Below are 24,891 nucleotides of genomic sequence, written 5' to 3' on the forward strand. Positions count from 1 at the left end.
TAATGAAGAAGAATGTGGCATCAGGATTGGAGGAAGACTAATCAATAAACTGTGTTTTGCCGATGGCACAAGCTTGCCCCCAAAAACTGAAAAGGACTTGGAGTGTTTGCTGCAGAAGGTCAAGGACTGCAGTCTTCAACATGGATTGCATCTCAACATCAAAAAGGCAAAGAGTCTCATCTCTGGGCCACTTGGCAACGTATCATCAAATCGGATCCTACTGGCACAGGATGAGATTAACCTTCCTCTTACAGTGGAGCATATGGAGGATTTGAACAGTGTGCCTTTGGGATTGCAGTGCAACTTCTTGCCACTAGGCCACCAGAGCTCTCTCACAATCCACATTCTTGACACCAGCAGTCAGGAAATCAAACCATGAGTTGCTTTAGGAAAGTCTGTTGTCAAAGAACTCTCCAGAGTGCTACAGAGCAATAATGTCAGTCTAGAGACTAAGGTGCACCTGATCTAGGCCATGATCTTCTCAACTGCTTGCTATGCATCTGAGAGCTGGACAAGCAGTGAAAATGACTGAAAAAGAATTGATAACTTTGAGTTGTGATGCTGGAGAAGAGTACTGAACATATCATGGACTGCCATGAGAATGAACAGGTCTGTCCTAGAAAGAGTGAAACCAGGCTGCTCCTTGGAGGCAAGAATTTTGAAACTCCATATCTCATACTTCGGAGATGTAGCAGGGACCAACCAGTCTTTGAAGAAAGACATCATGCTTGGAATGATAGAGAGTCAGCACAGGAGAGGAAGATCCTGGATGAGATGGATTGACACAGTGACTATGACAATGGGGGCAGGTGTATTAAAGAAAGTGAAATTGTTCATAGGTTACTGTGAGTTGTAGTCAATTTGAAGGCACATAACAACAACAAATTGGAGGAGGTATAACTCTCTCTATTTGCAAATAATATGTTAATGTACCTAGAAAATATTAAATACTCAGCAAGAAAACTTTTGGACCAATTAAGCAAAGAGACAAGAGACAAGATTAACATATGAAAGTCACATAGATTTCTCAACAATAGCAAAGAGAACACAGAAAAGGTAATAAGAAAAAAAATAATACCAATTATATCAGAAGGCTGGACAATGACTAAGGATGATAGAAGGAAAACTGATGCCTTTGAGCTGTGGTAATGGAGAAGTGTATTGAATATACCATGGATCACTAGGAAAACAAACAGGTTCATCCTGGAGATGGTGAGACCAGGCTACTCCTTGGAGGCAAGAATTTTTGAAGCACTGTTTCACATACTTTGAATATGTAGCAGGAAGGGACCAGTCCTTGGAGAGGGACATCATGCTTGGTACCCAGGTGAAGGGACAGCACAAGAGAAGAAGACCCTCAATGAGATAAATTGACTCAATCACTAGAGTAATGGAGGCAGGTGTGTCAGAGATGGTAAGATTGGCTCAGGATAGAGCAGGGTTTAAAGTTGTGCATAGGGTCACTATGAGTCGCAGGTGACTCAACAGCACATAACAACAGCAATTACAATTGCCAACCACAGGATGAAATACTTAGAGACAAAGACACAAAAGTCCTATATAAAGAAACTACAAAACCCTACTACAAGAAAAAAAAAACCTAGATAAATAGAAGAATATACCATTTCATGAATAGGAAGATTCAATATGAAAATGACAATTTTATCAAAAGCAATTGACCAGTTCGATGCAAACCAATGACTTTCTTTAAGGAGATGGAAAGGGCAATTTTCAATTTTACCTGTAAAGGAAAGAGATCCAGAATAAACAAAGCACTACTTAAAAGAAAAACAAAATAGAAGGCATCATACTCCTTGATCTCAAAAATCTACCTCACAGCTACATTATCAGAACAGCATGGTACTGATATAGCAACAGACATATAGATAAATGCAATAGAATCAAGAACACAGAAGTCAATCCATTTACCCACGGTCAATGGATCAACTGATATTTGACAAGAAGATAAAAATCAGTTGTTGTTGTTGTTGTTGTTATGTTCCATTGAGTCGCCTGTGACTCATAGCGACTCTATGTACAACAGCCCTAAACCGTGCTCTATCCTGTGCCAGTCTCACTCTCTCTGACTAACCAACCACAATTACCCCAGTCACTGAATCAATCCACCTCATAAAGGGTCTTCCTCTTCTGTGCCGTCCCTCTACCCTCCCAAGTATAATGTGCCTCTCCAAGGATTGGTCCCTCCTTGAAAAATGTTCAAAGTATGTCAGATGAAGCTTCAGAACCCTTGCCTCCAAGGAGAAGCCTAGTTTAACTCTCTCTAGGATGAACCTGTTCATTTTCTTAGCAGTCCATGGTGTATTCTCAAAGGCATCAATTCTCATTTTATCATCCCTAGTCATTGTCCAGTTCTCTGATGCATAGCAAGTGATTGCAAAGACCATGGTCTGTATCAGGCCCATGTTAGTCTCCAGACTGACATCATTGCTCTTCAGTACTTTGGAGAGGTCCCTACCAGCAGACTTTCCCATCATAATACGTCTTTTAATTTCAGGGTTGCTGGTGCCAAGAGTGCCAAGAGTGTTGACTATGGAGCCAAGCAAACTAAAGCTGATAATAATCTCAATCTCTTCACCATCTATCATGATGCTGCCAATTGGCCCAGTGGTGAGGATCTTTGTTTTCTTGTTATTGAGCCTCAATCCATATTGAAGGCTGCAGTCTTTGACCTTCTGCAGCAAGCGCTTCAGGTCCTCCTCAGTTTCAGCAAGCAGGGTTGTGTCATCTGCATAACACAGATTGTTCATGGATCTTGCTCCAATCCTGATGCCACACTTCTGCTCATACAGCCCAACCTCCCAGGTAATCTGTTCTGCGTATAGATTGAAAGGTATGGAGATAGGACACATCCCCGGTGTACACCCTTCCCAATTTTGAACCATGAAGTGTTTCCTTGCTCTGTTCTGACCTCCCAGTTCAAGTATAGGTTTCGCATTAGCATAATCAAGTGTTCTTGGATTCCCATTCTTTTATTTTTTAAAATTTAACTTGATTTTAATTTATATGGCCATGACTGTTGACTATTTTATTGAACAGTATAAATCTATATATTTCCAAGATTAAAAAGTGTGTATGCTAGTCACTCACTGAAAATATATGGTTATAGTACCAATACATACACATTTATACATACATTCTAGACAAACACATCTAGGTCAGTGATGGTCTCCTGGCTTGTCTATAAATTTTCTATGTCAATTGGGATTCCCATTCTTCTCAGAGTCAGCTATAGTTTGTTGTGATCCACACAAACGCCTTTGCATAATCAATGAAACACAGATAGATATTCCTCTGGAACTCCCTGTTTTCAGCCAAGATCCATCTACCATTTGCTACAACATCCCTAGTACCACAACCCCTTCCAAACCCAGCCTGCAATCTGGCAGTTCTCTGTTGATGTGCTGCTCCAGTCATTTTTGGACGACATTCAGCAGAATCTTGCCTGCATGTGATATTAATGATATTGTTCGGCAATTTCCAAACTCTGTTGGATCACCTTTCTTTGGAATGGGAACAGACTCTTTAACAAATGGTGCTAGGGAGCTCTGGTGGCCTAGTGGCAGGAAACTACACTGTTATCCCAGAGATGTGAGGTTCAAATCCACCAGATGCTCTGCTGGAGAAGGAGAAACAATCTCCTCCTGTACCATTCAGATTTGATTTGATGGTGTTGTTGTTATTATGTGCCGTCAAGTCACTTGTGACACACCAATTCTATAGGACACATCACCTTCACTCGTGAAACATTACCACTAAACTTGAGAGACACTGGTCACAGCATAAGAAACTATCAGCAGCTGATGTGTTTTGAATCACAGAAGCCAAGAAAGCTTCAGATATAAGCTATAAGATCAAGGCCTAGACAATGGGAGATAGATGTTAAAGGGAGTGGGTAGAAGTGGATAGGTATCCTGGTGGATGTAGGAGCAGAGAAATAAGTGGGTAAAGACACTTGTGCCAAAGGCAGGGACTATACTAATGGTTAACTCCACAATAAGGGATATATCTTTCACTTTTCTGTAAAATGCTTGTCTGTAAGATACTTCTCTAAATCTGAACATTCAGATTAAGACAGACTAGGAAGAAGGATTGGCCATCCACTTCTGAAATAGCAGGCCTCTGAAAACCCTGTGTACAACAGAACATGTGCTCGCTTCGGCAGCACATATACTAAAATTGGAACAATACAGAGAAGATTAGCATGACCCCTGCGCAAGGATGACACGCAAATTCGTGAAGCATTAAAAAACAAACAAACAAAAAACCAGAACACACATAGAATAACAGGAAGGGCAACTGAGGTGGAGCCTTCAAGTATGGAAATATAAAGGAAAAGGAACAGTTTTAAGCAGACACTAGTGATTGGGACTTGGAATGTGAGAACCATAAATGTAGGAAAATTAGATATTGTTAAGGAAGAAATGGAACGCATAAATATTGACATACTTGGCATTGGTGAGATGAGATTGACCTGGCGTGGGGCATTTTGAGTCAGATAATCATATGATATATTACTCCGGAGATGAAAAGGTGAGGAAAAATGGAGCTGCTTTCATAGTTAAAAAAGTAATTTCTAGATCCATCTTGAAGTACAATATTGTGAGTGACAGGATAATATCCACATGTATACAAGGAAGTCCATTGAATACCACTATCATTCAGATATATGCACCAACAACCAGAATCAAAGAAGAGGAAATAGAAGATTTCTACCAACTTTTACAGTCAGAGATCGATCAAACATGCAATCGAGATGCATTGATAATAATGGGTGACTAGGATGCAAAAGTTGCGAACAGAGAAGAAGATTCAGTAGTTGGAAAACATGAACTCGGTAACAGAAATGGAGCTGGAGAATGAATTTTGCACTATGATTTAGTCGTTGTTTTTTAAGAGACAAAATGCAGGTTATATACATGGATTTCACCTGATGGTATGTATAGGAATCAGATGTATTACACCTCCGAAAAGAACTGCTGGAGAAGCTCAATATCAGCTGTGAAAACTAGGCCAGGAGCTGATTGTGGAACAGACCACCAACTACTCATATGCAAGTTCAAGCTGAAGCTGAGGAAAATTAAACCAAATCCACGGGAACCAAAATATGACTTTGAGTCTATCCCACCTAAATTTCAGAACCATCTCAGGAACAGGTTTGAGGTCTTGAACACTAATGAGCGAAGATTTGATGGTACATGCACAAAAAAATAATAAAATACATTTTAAAAAAATGGTGCTGGCAAAATTGGGCATCCATTTGCAGAAAATTGAAACATAATCCATACCTCACACCAAACATAGAAACCAACTCAGCATGGATCAGGAACCTAGGAGTAAAACCAAAAATTCTGAATATCATCAAAGGAAAATATAGAAAAAAGTTAGAAGCTCAAGTGTATGGAATGAATGGGCTTGAAAACAGCCAAAACTGCACAACCAGGAGAGGATAAAATCAAAGAATGGGACCTTCTAAAAATCAAATCATTGCGTTGATAAAAAATTTCTCCAACACAGTAGAAAGAAACCTCATAGACTAGGAAGAAAATATTCAGAAACAACATATCTGACAAGGGATTAATATATAAAATTTATAGAACACTCCAATACCTCAACAAGAAAAACAATCCAATTACAAAATGGGCAGAAGATATGAAAAGACTTTTCACCAAAGAAAAATATTCAAATGGCAAACACATGAAGAAATGCAAAAAATCTCTAGCTATTTTTTTAAAAATTTATTTTTATCGTCTCTGTGTGTGTGTGTGTGCGCGCACACACACCCCATTAAATCAGATTTGACTGGTACAGGAGGAGATTGTTCCTCCTTCTCCAGCAAAGCATCTGGTGGATTTTTTTTTAAACTTTATTATTTTTGTGTGAGTGTACCTTGCAAATCAGATCTGACTGGTACAGGAGGAGATTGTCCCTCCTTCCCCGGCAGAGCATCTGGTGGATTTGAACCGTGAGCCTCTGGGATTGTAGTTGCAGCTCCTTGCCACTAGGCCACCAGCGCTCCCCTAATCTCTAGCTATTGTTGTTGTCATCTAGTCTAGTCCGATCCATAACAACTCTATAAACAACAGATCAAATTGTGTACCATCCTTATCATCTCTGACATTGTGTCAATCCATCTCTTTGAGGGTCTTTTTCTTGTTCACTGACACTCCACCTTTCCAAGAACGATATCTTTTTTGTGACCTGGTCAGGAGTTGCACAAACAACCCAAATATCCACGGTTCTAATTCACCAGTTGCATGGCAGGAGAAAGATGGCCAAGGTTCTCTTGAGCAATTAACTGCCTCTGAAAACTCAGTAGAGGTTCAGCCATCCTTTGGTTTTCACTATACTACACAACATGCCCAAAGTAGGTGAACTGAAGCTTTAACATCCTTGCCTCCAAGGACCACTCTGGCTGCATCTTCTCCAAGACAAACCTCTTTGTTTTTTTGATGTGGTGGTGGGGTTTTTTTGTTTGTTTTTTTGGGTTTTTTTGTAATCTATGGAATATTTAATACTCTTCTCCAATACCACAAATCAAAGGCATCTATTCTTCTATCAGTCGTATTCACTGTCCAGCTCCCAGATGCACAGCAAGCCGACGACGCTCTAAATCAGACGCACCTTGCTCTTTCCCTGCCACACTTTCCTTACTACTGATGTAGTATGTATGACTAGAGAGATCTATGTCTGCTGCGCATCGGAAGGATGTGCATCTAGAGTGTCAATATAACCTTTAAGAGGTCTGTCTGAGTAACACACGGTTATGCATTGCCACGAAGCCGTTTCGCGCGTATAACCACGCAACCAAGCATATCCCAGGCCGGGGGCGGGGCCAATTCTGGGAGAGGCGGGGCCGGGCTGCGGGGGCGGAAACTGATGTGCGGCGGCGGAAACGCGGCTCTTCATGGCAAGATGGCGGCGCCCATGAGGATGTGAAGCAAGTAGGTGGTGGTGCTGGACGGACAGTGCTTCAAGGGAGCGAAGTGATCAAATGCAGAATGTTTCGTTCCTTTTCAGAGTCTGCTCAAAAGGTTTTGTCATGCACGGGAGCGTCCACGGCCTGTTCAGTGCCGATATCGTTGGCATGTCTCTCCATTCGCGGACAAATATAAACTGGGAGGCAGTAAACTCATAATAATACTGGTAGCACTTAACTAGTACTTCTGGGGAAGCAGTCCTAGGAACTGTCTCGAAAAGACACCTGCTCTGGAGGCTAGGCTGCCACTTAATGGAGTCACAGAGACTGTTAAGAAAAATCAATTGGTAGTACTAATTTACAAGGGAAATTGCCCTTATAAATAGTTCTCGATGTAATCGATTCCAGCTTGGATTAGTTCTGAACAAGTCAGCCCTGGAGTTTATGAAAATAGATGCTGGTAACGTTAAACATTTTAATTGTTTTCTACGGTTTCTTTAGATGAATACCAGGCACAATGCAGAGATTTTTGTGCATTATCATTTAAGTTTTAACAAAAATTATATTTACAGAACTTATCCTTGTTTTATGTTTGTGGATGCTAGACTCTGTCTAACAAGTCGTAAAACCAGTATTTGACTTCTGTTAATTTTAAAGCTGATTTTAGCAATCCTAATTTCCTTTACAAAGTTATTATGACCCACCTTTATGAGGTGGGCTGGACTACATTTTTGGGTCTCTTGAATCCCTCGGATAGTAAGAGAAATAATTTTTCCTTATGTAGAACCTTAGAGAAGCAGATTTCTAGAATATTATAGTATCTCCTTAATTTAGCCTTTCTTTCGGTTTTTTTAGGAGTCCTTGTGGCACTTTGGGCTAAGCACTTGACTCAACCTAAAAGTCATAGGTTCCAACCCACTGTAGGGGTGAAAAGTGAGGCAGTCTCCTTTCCTACAGATTTACAGCTCTGGAACCTTGTGGAACAATTCTGAGCTTTTCTATGCAGTCAATACGAGTTAGAATGGAATCCACAGCAGTAGTTTTTGACTGGGATAGATTCCCCCCCCCCATGTTGATAAGGTTGTTTGGCAATTGGATCTAGTTTATAAACTTTATAGAGACACAATAACTAATAGTTTAAAACAGTAATATATAAAATGTTCTAATTACATATGCTCAATCTTTCATAAAATAGGTAGGTACATGCAGATAGAGAATATTTTCTGCATGTTACAGATGAGGAAACAGGTGCAATAGTTTAAATAGAATAAGTTAATTGCCTTAGATTATACAATTAATAAATGACATAGTCTTTATACAATTTCCAGAGTACATTTCTGTTTATCACCCATCCAGAAAGAGGTACGTTTATGTATATTCTTTGCTACTACTGTAGAAATATTTTTAGTTAGATGGATTTGGCACAGTGACTGCAGCAGTGGGCTCAAGTGTGTCAGAGATGATGGGGATGGCACAAGGATGAACAGGGTTCAGATCTGTTATTCACACTTGATCTTAGCCAAAAGGTGTAGAAGTGATCAGATTTGTTATTCGTAGGGTCACTGTGAGTTGTACTCAATCCAACACTACCTAACAACAACAGATGATAAGTTACTGAGTAAGGAGCTGTCCTGCCAAGCACATGGTTCAAATCCACAGCTGTTCGAAGGGTTAAAAATGGTCAGTCTCCTCCTGTGCTGTTACTGCCTTTGAAAACCTACCTACAGATCTTCTATGAATCAGTTCTGACTTGACATCACAGAACAGTTATAAATTCAGTGAACTGTCATGTTGTAGTCTGTTGCGCTGCTTAGTTCAAATCTACTAGCTGCTTAGGAGAAAGGAAAAAAAAACCAAAACCAAAAAAAACAGGCTATCCTCCTGGGGAATGTGTAGTCTCAGAAACCCAATGGAAGGTCAGCAATGAGTGATTGAATTAGTCAATTATAAGTCTGTGCCAACCTAAAGAACCAAAATTACAGACTAATCTTGCATACGTCATCCAATTCCTTCTCTTTACTGCTTTACTGTCAATATTTATCCTTGTGGTGAGCTCTGGTGACCTAGTGGCAAGAAGGTGTACTGCAATCCCAGAGGTGCATGGTTCAAATCCACCAGATGCTCTGCTGGAGAAGGAGGAACAATCTCCTCTTGTACCAGTCAGATCTGATTTGACGGTACACACACACACACACACACACACACACACACACACTCTAAAATAAATTTAAAAAATCAGCCTTGTTCCTATAATAATTATTCCCCCATGAAATCCTACAATGATGATTTTTCTATGTAATTAAATTACCAAGATATAATATGTATTTGTGTTTACCAAACCACCTCCTAGCCTACTTTCCTGGATGGGAAAGGTATGGTAACTAAGGAACGACTTGCAGTCTTGAAATGCCATTTCAACAATAATCATTTTTAATGTCTAGGCTTATGCAAGGAAAGAGAAGTGCTGAAATAGGTGCATTCTTAAAGATTAAGTATTTTGACTTGGTCTCCTCAGTAAGCTCCTTAAACGCAGAGGCTGGATCTTAACTTTTATTTGTATTTCCAGCCTCTTGTGTACCACTCTTTCCACAATAAATTGTAAAAGAAATAAAAACCAAAAACAACAAAAAATAATAACCTTTGATAATATTTTTGCTGTCATACCTTCATGTGATTGGCTTTATGATGGTGATCTAATTTTAATTTCTTTAATGATTTAAGTACAGTTGTAAATCTTTTTGGTAATTTCTTTGATTTAGTGCCAGTTGTGCCTTTTATATTTTTTTTTAAATCCTTTTTTTGTGATTTGAATGAAAGTTTACAGAGCAGATTAATATTCCATTCAAACTTTCATCTATGTTTTGTTTAATGACATTGATTACTATTTCCATATTGTTACATCTCTATTTCTATTCGTCCTTCCATTTTTTTGGGTTTTTTTTACCTTCTGAACTTTATCCCTGGGCAGTTGTTGCCCTTTGATCTTGTTTGGTTGGCTTCTCTAAGGACTGAGTACCCCCGATGTTATTGTTCACCTTATAGACACATCATTTGTTTGACTAAAGGTTGTGCCACAGGATTGAGTTAAGTTCCAGGTTCAAAAGTAACCAAGATTCTCCTTATGACTCAGGGTGAAGTGTCTCTCAGGGAGGAGTGATAGGGAATGGCAAAGGACACACTGACAAAGAAGATTAATCAGAACTGGCTTTGACAAGCACTGTGGCATTTGGACAAGAACAAACTGGGAGGAGGGTAGAGAGAATAGTGCACCAATGAATGAATGGAAACCCAAAATCTCTGTAAATGTTTATGAAAATTAATAAAATATAGAAAAAAAAAACAACCAAAAGTAACCAAGATTCATAGTCTCGGTGCCTTATTTGATTGGTCATTTCCCTAATGAAGGGAGCATAGTGGTTAAAAAATTGCACTGCAGTCCCGCTCCCTGTTCGGATCCACCAGCTGCTCTACTTCAGAGAAGGCTGGGCAGTCTTCTCCAGTTTGATTAACTGCCTCTGAAAACCCGCCAGTGGGTCAGCCATGTGTCCGTTCCAACTTGATGATAAGCAACAACAACAATCCAAAATCTCTAAGATTTACACCTTTGTTTCTTCTAAGAACTTTGTCATTCTAGTGCTTCCATTTACTTCATAGGTTCATTTTGAGGTTGTTGTTTTTTTCTTCTTTTTTTTTTCCGCTGTTCACACTGTTTATTTGCTTCTCTGGCATTTTGAGGTTTTTAATCATCATTCTTTTGCATGTAGGTAGCCCATTATCCCTGAGCTATTTATTGAAAAGGCTTTTCCCTCATTTAATTGTCTTGACACTCTCACTAACTGATTAGTTTATCTTAGATTTGGGAATTTCTTTTTGGACTCTTACCTTCATTGATCTGTGTGTTTGTCTTTGTGCTGGTACCACAGGCTTGATTACTATCGTTTTCTAGGTAAATTTTGAAGTTGGGAGGTATAAGCCTTTCACATTTATTCTTTCTCAAGATTGTTCTGAGTTTCTTCCATTTCTATGTGAATTTTAGGATCTGCTTGTAAATTTTTTTTAATAAAACTTTTATTTTATATTGGTATACTTAAAAGTTCATATATATTGTTTTTCACACCAGATCTTTCCCATTTCCATTACCCCTGTCTATACTTGTCAGTTTTTAAAAACAAAGGCAGTTAGAATTTTTATTGGAATTGCATTGAATCTGTAAATCAATTTGAGGAGTGTTGCCATCTCAATATTCAACAACGCTTTGTGGTTTTCAGTATGCAAGCCTTAAACTACTTTGGGTCAATTTATTTCTAAGTATTTTTGCCTTCTGGTGCTATTTTAAATGAAATTGTTTTCTTATTTTCATGTTCTGATTGCTCTCTGTTAGCATATAGAAGTAAAACTGCTTTTTATATACTGCCTTTTACAACCTAAAGTTCTTATTGGTTTGAACACCTTTCATCTAAGCATGTTCTCTTTAGTTTGTTACAGAAAAACCACTCTCTGTTATAACATTATCTGCTTGTCTTCTTAGGAACTCTGCTATTTGTTCCTAAGAATTTAATCACCCGTCAGTTTAATTTGTCAGTAAATATGGTTGGCTAGAATTTAGGGAGGGTTGCATGGGGAGGGAATGGTAATAAGGTATGAATGAGATTAAATGGGTTTACATGGATCCAAGGAAAAAGAGAGTCTTTTCTGATGCACAGTAAAGAGTTCATCATATTTCTCATACTTTAGGAGTAAGTGGGACATTCTCACACTGAAGCACTATTGGAAGTATTGCACTGAGGAGGCAGCTGCAGTGGCAAGATGCTGTCGAGACCAAAGCCAGGGGAGTCTGAGGTGGACCTGCTGCGCTTCCAGAGTCAGTTTCTTACAACTGGTGCAGCTCCAGCCGTACACCTGGTTAAGAAAGGAAGTAGGAAAAGTGGCAGTGCTAATGTGGACCCACCTCAGCTACAGGATCATCGGGATGTGGTGATGTTGGACAGTGAGTGCTTGGGGGTATGAAGCTGAGCAGGCAAGAAGATGTCCTCCGGGAGGCTCCCTTTACTTCCCAATATAACTGGGCTCTGCCTCATTATTATTGGAAACATTGTCTAGCCTCTACTGCTGCTTGAAACTGAGCCTCAGAGAGGTTAAATACCTAAGTTTATGCAACTTGAGTCAGGGTCACAAAATGGCCCCTGTTTCTTTATTTTGTAGTTTACCAGCCCTGGATCGTTGTCTGGAAAGGGATGAGTATCTTCATATCTTTTTGTGGGTTTTTTTTTTCTTTCCAAGGTCTCCCAGATTTGCCCCCAGCTCTGGTCCCTGCTCCACCAAAGCGAGCCAGGCCCAGTTCCAGCCGCCACCTGCCAGAGGATGAGGACCCTGAGGAAAGGCTGACCAGACATGACAAACACATCACTGCTGTCTTGACTAAGATTATTGTGCGTTTCATCCTGGCTGAGTGGGACATGGTATCCTAGAGCACCAAGGGTATTTATAGGGTAGGATGTGAGCCTTGTGAGAGTACCTCTCAGGAAAGCAAAACTTCTTCCTCTGTTCAGGTTGGGAGCTGGGATAGATTCACTGTGCCCTGAGAGGCAATAAGTTTGGTCTTGGTAGTATAGAAACCAGTGTGAAGAAATCCCTATCTTTGTGCTTTATTGCTGCAGGAACGAGATACAAGCTCAATGGCTGTGAGACTGCCTGTGTCCAGTGGTGTTGCCTTCCCCCCTGTTTTCCATCGCTCGCAAGAAAGACAGGTAGGCCAGAGCAACAGGGAATAGTGTTTGAGTGACAATAAGGTGATTATTACAGTGCATTTTCCCAAGATAGGTAGTGTTCACAATGCTAAAATCCCTTCCGTTCTTAAAGTAGCACATACACAGCACTTGAAACACATTACCACCTTGTAGGTGTCATCATACCCTTTTTCAGATGAAGAAACTGAGGCTCTCTTAGAAGTAAAAGAATTTGTCCAACATAATACATCTAATAGGCAGAAGATCCAGAAATCAAACCCAAGTCGGTCATTCCTAACCTATTGTTCCTGCTAGGACCCTGCTTTACTAAGGACCAAATTTGTGACTTCTAAAGATTAAGCGGTCTATTACTCTTTGTTCCAAAGACCTTAGTACAAAGGAGTTGAGAAAAATGTAGAACCATGTTTTCTGTTTGCTCCACAGGCGAAGCCAGCACTATCTAGTAAGAAAAGCATCTTTGCCCAAGAGATTGCAGCACGGAGGATGACTGAAGCCAAGGTCCCACCAGCTGGGGAAGTTGTACCTATGTTGGACCCACCAGAAAGTGAGTTGAAGTTGAAGAGACACAATCTTTTTAGCAGACATCATGCTAAGGTTATGTTTGTATACATATCCCTGCTTCAAATGAGAAGTGCATTTGAACCACTTAAGGGAAATATCCCATGTCTTCACTGTGTGAGTGTACTTGGTAAGGCTGCTTGGGTCCACTACTTAGTTTTAGAAGAGAAAGGGAGGGTAAATATCTGGCAGAAACTTGTAAGCAAAATTGTAGGCCAAGATTCCTTTAATGATGTGGATTATTAGTAGAATTACAGAGGACAAGCAGCAGTAAGCATATGGCTGCCCAGATTTTTGCTGGAGGAGTCAGAAACTAGGGTTTTTCTGAGGGGAAACATCACATAAATCTTACAGAACTAGTGAAGGGAGAGACCAGCCCTGACCCCACCCCATAGGGTCCAGAGTCTGTCCACTGCTGGGGGTCTCCACTCTGCCTGGGATAGCTGTGGAGCCTTCACCGGTGTCCAGGTCTGGTAGGTCAGAGAAGCAGACCAGAAAATCTGGTTAGACCCATGACACTGATTGATAACACTTCTCCAGGTCCTGTGACACGTGAAGCACCCGTTCCTGGAGACCAGATGTGCCAACTTCCAGGGAGCAGCCACAGCTTCCAGGGACCCCATCTAGTCACAGGGAAGGGGCTTGTGAACCAAGACGCCGAGCTTGAAGCCCAGACCATCCATGAGGAAAATTTAGCAAGACTACAAGCCATGAGTCCTGGGGAGATCCTGCAGGAGCAACAGCGCTTGCTCGCTCAACTTGGTATGAGCCTGAGCTAGGATGTGGCTGCCACTTGCTGAGGAAGTCTACCCATCTGTCATACTCTGTGCTGAGTACTTTATATTCATGATTTCATTCTGCCTCAAACTAGTCCTGTGAGATAAGTGGTATTAATATTTAAGAGGAAAGACTTTAAGAAACTCTTCCTCCATGTCACAGAGCTGATAAAGAGAAAGAATGGGATGTAAACCCAGGTGTATCTAGTCACAGAGGCCCTGCTCCTAATGTCATACACACTGTATATCCTTTATTATTGTATCTAGTTCACATTACAATATGCTCTATAATTTAGTATATTGGATACCACCTTACAGGAGTGATGGAGTGGTACAAATGGCTAACACATTCAGCTGTTAACTGAAACATTGCAGATTTAAATCTATCTGGAGGCACTTTCTAATTCCAGAAAATCAGAGACTGTGATCCCTGTGAAACATAATTATGCTCTGTTACATCAGAGTTGTCATGACTAGGTGTTAACTCGATTATAACTGGTGTACTACACTATACCTCTGCTTACCCAAAAGGAAGAACCAGTGCACTCCTGTCCCTTACTGTACGTGTAACACCTGTGTTCTAAAGGCCAAACTCATTTAGTCAATTTCGACTCATATGACGGCCCTTTAGGATAGAGTAGAACTGCCCCACACGATTTCTAAGGCTATAAATCTTTAGAAGCAGGTTGCCAAATATTTTTCCCCCTGAGTGGCTGTGAAAGTTTGTACTCTTGACCTTTAAGTTAGCAACCAGGTGCATAACCAGTATGTTACTGCGACTATTGTTGTGTGCTGTTGAGTCAGAACCAATTCATAGCTGAGCCTCTAGTGGTTTTTCAAAGCAGCAAATTGCACGGGAGGAGATTCTCTCACGGAACAGCTTGTTAATTCAGACCGCATTGTGCCTGTGGGATTGCAGCACAGCTTCTTACCACTAGGCCAGTAGAGCTCCCACCAGGGCTCTTAGCACTTGGCATTTTGTAGATGTTCTGTAAATATTTGTGAATAAATAAATTAGCTGTAGAAAGTGAGAGAAATTGTTCCTTTAAATGTCTTCTCCTTAGTTCTAGTTGACATTCATTCATTTATTCTACAGTGTTTTTTTTAGACTTCTGACTGGGGGATTGGTGGGCACTTCTGACCAGGGAAGGTGGGCACTGAGACCCCACACGTGAGGACAGCCCATGAAACTCAGCTCAGTCTGGGAAGTAGCATGTCTTGCTTTCAGGCACCCACAGGCAGTTAATTTTCAGCAGGTTTTAGGTCTCCTGGAAGCTGGGAAGGATCTACACTCACTCTCTTCCCCCTTCCCTTGATTCTAGATCCTAGCTTGGTTGCTTTCTTGAGATCTTGCAGCCACACCCATGTGCAACCAGGAGAGAAGGCCACAGAGGGACAGAAGCCAGGAGGACCTTCTGCTGGAGTCATCAAAAAGGAGCCCATTGAGCCACCTGCTGCCAGGGAGCCCAGGAAGAAAGTTGAACTGGCGCCAGAAACCTCAGGTTGCAGGGGTGGCTGAGGAGGAAGGCAGCCTCTTTTAGGAGATAACGTAGAGGAATGTCCTTTCTTTTAGTCTGACATAAGAGAGATGAAAAGAAAGTTCTCTGTGCTTAGACAGCTAATATTAACCCTTATTATTGGCTTCAAATCAGTCTTCATTTGCTGATGCATATCATCTTCCTGCACTTGCTTCCTGTTTCCTTGACCTGCTGTTGCTCTTTCTCTCCCTCCCCTGTAAGAGGAGATAGAGTGTGATGTGGAATGACTCCCGCTCCCCCAGCAGACCATCATCTCTCTGCCTTTGCTGTAACTGCTCTGGCCTTTCTCTGTCCTGCCTCTGCTCCCAGGGCCAGGATGATGGGAGAGGAGGGGTCTGATGCAGGTCTGTATGAACATGCCAGACCAGAAGAAAGGCCAGTGGGAGCATTCCTGCCCCGTCCCCCCTCCCAGGTCCCAGGAACTGAATTATTTTATTAGTGATTAACAAGAAAAGAAATTGAATTATGAGAGCCGGTAACCTCCAGCCCTGGAGGAGCTCCAGATTAGCTGAACTGCTTGGGTGGGGGTAGGGTTAGGGATGAGGAAGGAGAAGGGTATTGCATGAATGTGTTTTTGCATCCTGCTGTCCTGGGGAAGGATAGCTGCCTCCCACACTGAGCCCACTTCCTGCTCTGAGACTTTACAGGGTTGGTACTGAAGAGTAGAGCTACATTTTCCCACATATATATAGTCTTGTCTTTTACCTCTGTTCTTCCTTTCCTCTGTTTTCCTTTTTTTTCTCATCTTCAACAAAATTTTAAGGTAAGAAAGAGAACAGCCCAGGATTGAGTATGTTCTGCCATATCTCTGATGTTCCAGCCCCTGGACCAAGCTGTTTAACCACAGTTGAGGGTAGAGAGTCAAAGCCTTAGGGTTAGATGTGAATGTGGCAGCTGCCAGGTGATAAATAGGACCCTTGTATGCCTGTGAGCCAGGTCCCTTAGGGAATACTGGCATTCTTTCATTTCTTCAGCTGTGACATTGCCCGTGACCCCCAACAAAGAATGGCTACACATGGATACTGTTGAGCTGGAGAAGCTCCATTGGACTCAGGACCTGCCCCCACTCCGGCAACAGCAGATGCAGGAGGTGAGGAATCCAGCTGATCTGAAAGGGTGGGGTGAGGAGGAGCTGCTGTTACTACCATACCTGCACCCAGAACCTTCTCACCTGACCCTGAGAGGCATTTCTCCTTTGCACTTACCCTCATCTCCCATCACCCTGTCTAGCCCCTTTTCTGAAACTTTAGTGGGTGGTTACCACAAGTGCGCAGTGTCCAAACAGAAGTAGCCTTAGCACCTGAGCTCTGAGATGCCTAACGTGGTTAAATGTGAACAGGGGGTATGGAGAAGTGGTTGTGACTCCCAGCTCATCATCTTTCTCTTCCCATTAGAGGATGCAGGCTCGATTTAATCTTCAGGGAGAATTATTGGCTCCTGACGTAGACCTGCCTACTCACCTGGGTCTGCACCACCATGGAGAGGAGGCAGAGGTGAGGCATGGGGCAGCTTTTGGCAAGAGCTTTAACAATCATGTGAAAAAGACCTACATCTGCTGCCTTGAATTTCTTATGCCCTTATCCCAGTTGATGGCCTTGCTGTCCATTTGCTTTCTTATGTTCAAAACGTTTCTGTTCTCACATTTTAAGTTAGTTGCCAGAACATGGCAATTCTGTGTTTGTTAGTTCCCTACAGTGCTTCCTAGAAAAGAATTTCTCAGTCACTTTTCCATTCTCCATAGGCTGATGTGCTGATTTCCTGTGACCCAAGGGGTGATTTCCTGTGACCCAGCTGAGACTATGCCTTGCCTTGGAAAGCTTGGCTCACTTCTCACAGAATAACCCTCTGCCTTCTTGGCTTGTCAGGGAGTTTTCCATGATGTGTCCTTTCTGACTTTACAGTTCTGCCTCCTTCACTCCCTCCTCCTGTGCCTTTCTGCTGGTTTCTTCTCACATTCACCTTTAAGGCTCAGTTCTTGAACCCCCTCTAGGAATTGCCTATATCCTTTGTTCTATGTCAGGCCATTAACATTGACCAGATAATTTTTCTAGATCCCTCTTCTGTCTCCTGTTCTTTAGTTGCAAATTACACATTGATTACCACATTCCTCCTTGTTTGCCTAAGGTTGTGGTTACTCGTGTCTGAGACTTGCTGCCTTTACCACCCATGACTCCATGAAGAGGAAAGGCAGGAGACATTACTTACTTATCTTTGTTTCTCTGAACATGTCTGACATGTAGGGGATATTGGGTACCTGTTGGGGGTGCTGACTTCCTATTTCTGCCCCAGAGAGCTGGGTACTCCCTCCAGGAGCTGTTCCACCTGACCCGCAGCCAGATATCCCAGCAGAGAGTCCTGGCACTACAAGTATTGGCCCAGGTCATCAGCAGGGTAGGTGGACTGCTGGTCCCTGCACCTGCCCACCTGTTCCCTTCATCTTTGACTTCCCCACCGCCTTCCCTTTTCACTCATTAGCCCAGTCACCAGCTGTCTATGAGTCAGACAGGAATCGGGTAAACCAAGGTGGGTGAGTAAGACTAAAAACTGACTTCAGCATCTTTAATAAGGCTTTATCCTCCTGCCCTCAGGCCCAAGCTGGTGAATTTGGGGGTCAGATAGTGGGCAGTGTCTTGCGCCTTCTTTTGGATGCTGGTTTCCTCTTCCTGCTACGCTTCTCCCTGGATGACAAAGTGGATAGCGTTATTGCAGCTGCTGTCCGGGCACTTCGAGCTCTGCTGGTGGCCCCTGGCGATGAGGTATAGCAGAGAAGGGAATGGGAATGGAGATGTGAGGGTTCTTACTTACACTGGACAATTCCTAAGTGTGCCAGGCTCAGTAGAGAACAGAGGGCAGGCAACACCCTCTTCTCCTAGAGCCCCCAAAACCCAGAGCTTTATCTTTTCACTGTTGGGTGGTTTTCACTCTCCTGCATCCCTTTCCTGGCCTCCTTTCCATCTTCCCACCCTCCGGCCCTTTTCTCTGTTAGGAGCTCCTAGACAACACCTTCTCCTGGTACCATGGGGCTTCTGTGTTCCCTCTGATACCCAACCAAGAGGACAAAGACGATGAGGATGAAGATGAAGAGACCCCAGCAAGAAAGGGGAAAAGGAAGAGCCCTGAGGAAGGAAGCCAGCCTCTACCTGACCTGGCCCGACATGATGTCATCAAGGTAAAGATGCTGTAAGCACTGTGAACCTGACCTAGGCCAGCTTGTTTCCCACAACCCTAAGGTAAGCACATGTTGAGCAGGAGGGGAGATCAGTGCCCTGGATCTGGCTACACTTGGCAGTGAGTTTAGCTCTCTTGTCCTCAGGGACTCCTGGCAACCAACCTACTGCCTCGACTCCGCTATATACTGGAGGTGACATGCCCAGGACCTGCAGTGGTACTTGACATCCTGGCTGTGCTCATCCGCCTGGCTCGGCATTCCCTAGAGTCTGCCACAAGGGTGAGACAGAAAGGGGTCAGGGATAGGCAGAGAGCCTCAGTGGCTTGGTCTTGACCCTCAACCTCCCTACCTCTCCTCTCCCTCAATCCCCCTAGGTCCTGGAGTGCCCTCGTCTAATAGAAACCATCATTCAAGAGTTTCTGCCTACCATTTGGACCCCCGTGGGGATGGGGCCTGTGCTTAGTCTACACGGCATGCCCTGTGCTATTGCCATGAAACTATTTCGTGTCCTGGCCTTGGCCAGTAGGAATATTGCTGCCCGACTGGTGAGCAGGACACAGGGTGATGTATGGGGGACAGGTAACAAGGCTAAGCTGGGGCTAAGGGTGGCCCCTGATGCTCAGTGACCAGCTCTTACTATTTTCCTCTCTGGCCAGTTACTTAGAAACACAACAGGCAAAGAACCTAGTTACCTAGAGGCTAGTTTGTCCTGTAGTCCTGTAGCCTGGTCTCTTGTGAGAGGAGAACTCCCTACCCCTGGAACTAATGAATTAGATCTAGAGAGCCAAATACAGATAATGTGCTTAGCATGTGTATCCAAGTAGCTCTAGAAAAGGAGCCCAGTACTTGCTGAAGAGAAGAGCGGTTGAATAAATGGATAGATAGGTTATTTTATGTACCCCAATCCAGAGAGACAAGGAGTTCTGGTGGTGTGGTGTGTTGCACTACTAACCAAAAAGGAGTAGTTTAGATTCAGCAGCTGCTCCGTGGGAGGATGGGGGACAGGCTCCTTCCATAAAGATTTACAGACAGTCTTGGAATCCTTGGGAGGGTCTCTGTGATTCAGAATTAAGTCCACAGCAGTAGGTTTGGTTTTATAAAAGCTGAAGCTATGCCGCTGTGGCACCAGAGTGACCTGGAATAGTAAGGAATGAACTAAGCCTGTCTCCTTAGTAAATGCGCCTGAGGCTAGTTAGGCTGTGACTCCCAGCTGACTTGATCTCCCGCCTCTCTGCCTATCCCCAGTTGAGCAGCTTTGATCTCCGGAGCCGCCTGTGCCGCTTTATAGCAGAGGCCCCACAGAAACTGGCTTTGCCCCCAGAAGAAGCTGAAACATTGAGCACTGAGGCTTTCCGTCTATGGGCTGTGGCTGCCTGCTATGGCCAAGGCGGCAACCTTTACAGGTGAAAGGTAGAGGAGGGGCTTACAGACCCCTCCTGTTTTGTACTTCTGGCCTAACTTGATCCCTCAGCCTTCAAAGTCCCAAACTTATAGGGAGGCTATGAATGGGGAAGAAAGGGAATCAAGGGTTTGATACAGAATTAAAACTCAATGTGACAAGCCAGGGTTAACCACATTCTATACACAAAGATATTAATACCTTGAAGTTTTCTTTTGGGGGCCACTTTGAAGAAGAGCCCTTCTCTCCCATCTTAGGACCCAACCTTCCTTCCCTCTTGAAGTCTTCCAAGTGGGTTCAGCCCTTGGGATCTTCTCCCTCTTGACTATCCCTAAGCAGCCTGCAAATTCCTGAGGTGCTTTATGTGTTACGTCTCCCTTCATACAGTGAGGCTCAATCACCATTCTCTCCTAGGGAGCTATACCCAGTGCTGCTTCAGGCCCTGCAAGCTGTGCCCCTGGAGCTCAGCACTCAGCCCCTTCGACCTCTAGCCATGCAACGCATTGCCTCACTGCTCACCCTCCTCACCCACCTGACCCTGGCTGCCGATAGCACCACCTCTAAGCTCAACAGGTAAGGTCTACAACCCTGAACCTCCCAGCAGGGAAATCCTACAAGGACAGGCAACCATGTTCTCCACATGGAGAGGATGATGGGTGCTCAGAGGGGAGTAAGAGACAGATCCTTATGGTGGCCTTCTTGTCACTCCTGTAGTGACTCTGCTGAGGACAGCGTGTTGGGAACTCCTTCCTTGATCACTTGGACGCAGGTGTCTGGGCTCCGACCTCTTGTGGAACAATGTCTGAGACAGACCTTGAAGCTGCTGCCCCAGCCTACAATGTGGAGTGCCCTGGGTCCAGTGCCCACAGCCTGCCTACTTTTCATGGGTGCCTATTACCAGGCCTGGAGCCAGCAGGTGAGTGTGGCCTACCTTCGTCCACCCTGTGCCCTACCCCTTACCTTTGTGTGTTCTCTATCTCCACCTCACTACACCTGCTTTCCTTCTCCCATTTCTCCATGCCTATCTTTCCCCTATTTCCCGCCTTCTCATTCCTACCTTTCTTCCTCTCCCCAGCCCAGAATTCCACTGGTGCTTTAAAGACTCATCTTAGTGAGGACCAGGGAGCCTTAAGCAACAGCTCAACTTCCCTGTAGCCTTTATGCTTTCAAGGCCCCTAGACATCAAGTACCTGAGCACCTCAGGGTTGCTCTCCCTTTAAAAGACTCAAAAATAGAAGCTCTACTCTGACTCTTTCAGCTCTTAGAATCATGGAGTTGAGCTAGGGTTAGAGGGTCTAGGATAATGAGTGTCCCAGACCTTCAACTCAATGAACCCTTCAATTCTCCAGCCCGGCTTGTGTCCAGGGGATTGGCTTCAGGACATGGAGCACCTGTCAGAGGAGCTGCTGCTGCCCCTGCTGAGCCAGCCCTCTTTGGGCAACCTGTGGGATTCCCTTAGGTACGTGCTATGTGTGTAATGGGTGGCTGGGGGCAGTTTCTCCATGTGGAATTCCTAGGTCTATCCAGAGTAGAACCCCTCGACCTACGAGAAACCTGAATCTTTAGCAGACTGAGTTACAGGAGTGGGAGAGTGGAGCTGAGAAGGGTGGTGTCTAAGGACAAGTGACAACATAGAGCATGGTGCACTGTTCTTCTACAGAGCTCTGCACTCAGGGGAACCCCATGGACCTTGGGAATTTGAGTGCTAATCTGCACAAAAGCCCATTAGCACTTGGTCACAGACCAACCCAGTAGCTTTTTCCAGCCTAGCTTTCATCAGGCCAAACCTTTCCCAGAACCTCCCTCAGCTTCTCTGTTCTGTCCACAGACAGTGCTCCCCTCTCTGCAACCCACTATCCTGTGCGCCAGCACCAGAAGCTCTCCCCAGCCTTGTGTCATTGGGTTGTGCAGGAAGCTGCCCCCCTGTCAGCCTGGCTGGCTCAGCATCACCCTTCCCATTCCTCACAGCCCTCCTCTCTCTGTGCAATACCCTGTCTCGGATCCATAAGGGGCTTTGTGGCCAGGTAAGCCCTCTGGTTAGGTGTCAGGCAGAGTCAAGGTAACAGGTTTCAGAAAGGAAGGGAAGAGTACCTTGTGGGGGAGGAAGGGGGGAGGACCTCCTATACCAGCACTCATTTTAGTCAAGAATTTAGTCAAGAGGTGGACCCTCAGGGAGATCTGGTGGCCCAGTGGCAAGAAGCTGCACTTCAATCCTGAAGGTTCATGGTTTGAATCCACCAGATGCTCCACTGGAGAAGGAGGAGCAATATTCTCCTGTGTCGGTCAGATCCGATCTGACAGTGCACAACAAAAAATTTAAAAAAAAAATAAATAAAGAGGTGGACCCTCAGACCTATGCTTCCTGCCATCCCCTGGTATGGTTCATGTGGACAGAAGAGATCCATGTCAATTTCTAGAACTAAACAAGCTTGCTTCCCCTCAGCTGGCTGTCGTATTGGATACTCCAGGACTTCAGAACTACTTCCTCCAGTGTGTGGCCCCTGTGGCTGCCCCACAGCTCACACCTTTCTCAGTGTGGGCCCTGCGCCACGAGTACCACCTGCAGTACTTGGCACTCTCCCTGGCTCAGAGAGCGGTGGGTTCCTCTGATTACTGGCTCCCCACTATTCCCCTCCTGTTTCTCTAGAACTTTTCTCATCTTCTAGGCCATGTGACATATGCTTTTTTCTAGATGGAGCCTGGATCCAAGCCCCTCCACCTTTCTTGTATGCTCTTCCTCATTTCTCTCTTTTCTGTCTCCCCACACCCTTCCCTACCACTGAATAGCTCCCTGATTTCCATCCACAGGCTTCACTCCAATTGGTGCCAGCCACCAATGCCACCCTCCACCATTCTGTGGCCTTGGCTTTGCTCAGCTGGCTGCTACCTGGAAGTGAACACCTTGCCTGTGACCTACTGCTGAGCTTCATATTCCGGTCAGAGTTCCTCCCGTAAGTCTAGCATTGGTGTAATCAACTCAAACCTTTGAGAGAGGCTGCTGCAGCTTGACAGAGCAATCTGCAATCTGGAGCCAGGAAACCTGAGCTTCTCTCTCATCCATGGATTATAATTTTTGGAACTTTAGTTTGCTCTTTAGTCGAGTCAGCCACACTAAACAATTATGGTCTGAATTCAGCTTGATTGTATGTGTAAGGTGGTAGATAAATTAGCCACATACATGTAGGAACTGTTTTTGAGTGTTTACTCTGTATTTGTCACTCCTGTAAGTATATCAGTATTTCCATGACATAGATACTGTTATCATACCCTTTTCACAGTGAGGAAACTAAAGCACAGTAAACTTATGTAAATTTGAACTCAAGTAGCTCGCTGTGGTGGCCATCCTCATAACTGCTACTCTTAACTGTGCTTGACACAGTGCATGGGAGTTTAAGAGGGGTGGGAAAAAGGAGTAGGATTGGTGTCTAGAAGCCTCTAGGAGGCCCTAAAGAGCTGGCCTTCTAGGTCATGGGTTCCAGCCTTTATTTATTTTCTTTTGGGTTCTGTTACAGGGAAAGAACATCTGGCGGTCCAGAGGCAGCTGACTTCTCAGACCGCCTGTGCCTCAGAAGCCATGGAGACCCTGGGTGTGCGCGAGGAGCTCTGCTAGCTCAGGCCTGCCAGGACCTTCCCAGCATCCGCAGCTGCTATTCAACCCACTGTTCACCGACCCAAACCAGCCTGCTGGCCTCTCAAGCTTTATACCGAGGGGAGCCACTGCAGCTCCCAGCACTGTTGTTGCCTGTGCCCAAAGACCTGCTATTGCCCACTGACTGGCCTTTCCTGCCTTTGATCCATCTCTACCATAAGGCCTCAGACACGCCCTCAGGCCTCCCTCCTGCTGACACCATGGGCACAGCCATGCGGGCCCTACAGTGGATACTAGTCCTGGAGAGCTGGCGCCCCCAGGCCCTCAGGGCTATTCCTCCTGCTGCCCGCCTGGCACGGCTCATGTGTGTGTTCTTGGTGGACAGTGAGCTATTCCGTGAGACCCCAATACAGCATCTTGTAGCAGCCCTTCTGGCCCGACTCTGCCAGCCCCGTGTCCTGGCAAACCTCAACCTGGACTGCCCCCTTCCTGGCCTGACTTCTTTCCCAGACCTCTATACCAGCTTCCTGGAACATTTTGAGGCCGTCTCATTTGGAGACCACCTTTTTGGGGCTCTGGTCCTCCTTCCCCTGCAGCGTCGGTTCAGTGTGACTTTGCGCCTCGCCCTGTTTGGGGAGCACGTAGGAGCTTTGCGAGCTCTGGGCCTACCTCTGTCTCGGGTATGTACTCCATCTGGCAGCAACCCTGGGAGCTTTTCTGTGCAGCGGGGTACCTGAGTGGGCCTTGGGATCTTCATCTTATCTCTTGGCATCTCTGAAAAGATTAAGTAACAGGATTCATGTCAAGTATTTAATTCAGCATCTGCCATATTGTAGGTTTTCATTATTGTTCATAAGATACTACAGTCCAGATATGAAATTTGTAGTTTAAAATTACCCAGATTTTAAGTGTCAAGTTAGGATTTGGAGAAGGAAAAGAGCAGCACAGCATGATCTTTCCGGAAGTTCGGCAGAATTTGAATTGTTGAGGAGGAACAGCATAAGCAAAGACTCACAAGCAGGAAGGAGTTGATAAATGGTGAGAGGAGAAAGGTGACCAGATTTCTGTTTCTTTTTTTTTTTAATTAAATTTTATTAGTTTTAATGAACATTTCCAGAGATTTTGGGTTTTCATTCATTCATTGTTGCACTGTTTTCTCCACCCTCATCCCCAGTTCG

General features: G+C 44.2%; 1 protein-coding gene and 1 pseudogene across 1 annotated transcript in view; both read left to right on the top strand.

Moving 5' to 3' along the window:
- Window positions 1-6,957, top strand: part of LOC102870211 — a 14,402-nt pseudogene extending 7,445 nt beyond the window's left edge.
- A 4,786-nt stretch (window positions 6,958-11,743) lies between these two features.
- The window catches only part of RPAP1 (RNA polymerase II associated protein 1), a 16,055-nt gene continuing 2,907 nt past the window's right edge, over window positions 11,744-24,891 (top strand). The window contains exons 1-21 of the mRNA XM_006882992.1: window positions 11,744-11,924; window positions 12,218-12,366; window positions 12,595-12,684; window positions 13,108-13,228; window positions 13,783-14,004; window positions 15,341-15,520; window positions 16,531-16,646; window positions 16,951-17,049; window positions 17,846-17,947; window positions 18,145-18,312; window positions 18,543-18,725; window positions 18,870-19,004; window positions 19,100-19,270; window positions 19,971-20,128; window positions 20,539-20,697; window positions 20,839-21,040; window positions 21,474-21,587; window positions 21,957-22,148; window positions 22,568-22,720; window positions 22,933-23,075; window positions 23,637-24,393. Coding sequence (XP_006883054.1) covers window positions 11,744-11,924; window positions 12,218-12,366; window positions 12,595-12,684; window positions 13,108-13,228; window positions 13,783-14,004; window positions 15,341-15,520; window positions 16,531-16,646; window positions 16,951-17,049; window positions 17,846-17,947; window positions 18,145-18,312; window positions 18,543-18,725; window positions 18,870-19,004; window positions 19,100-19,270; window positions 19,971-20,128; window positions 20,539-20,697; window positions 20,839-21,040; window positions 21,474-21,587; window positions 21,957-22,148; window positions 22,568-22,720; window positions 22,933-23,075; window positions 23,637-24,393 — 3,795 coding nt within the window. The remainder of the gene's footprint in view (window positions 11,925-12,217; window positions 12,367-12,594; window positions 12,685-13,107; window positions 13,229-13,782; window positions 14,005-15,340; window positions 15,521-16,530; window positions 16,647-16,950; window positions 17,050-17,845; window positions 17,948-18,144; window positions 18,313-18,542; window positions 18,726-18,869; window positions 19,005-19,099; window positions 19,271-19,970; window positions 20,129-20,538; window positions 20,698-20,838; window positions 21,041-21,473; window positions 21,588-21,956; window positions 22,149-22,567; window positions 22,721-22,932; window positions 23,076-23,636; window positions 24,394-24,891) is intronic.

This window comes from Elephantulus edwardii, unplaced genomic scaffold, assembly GCF_000299155.1.
Source record: "Elephantulus edwardii isolate Elephantulus edwardi_28Jun2011 unplaced genomic scaffold, EleEdw1.0 scaffold00026, whole genome shotgun sequence".
Classification (NCBI taxonomy): Eukaryota; Metazoa; Chordata; class Mammalia; order Macroscelidea; family Macroscelididae; genus Elephantulus; species Elephantulus edwardii.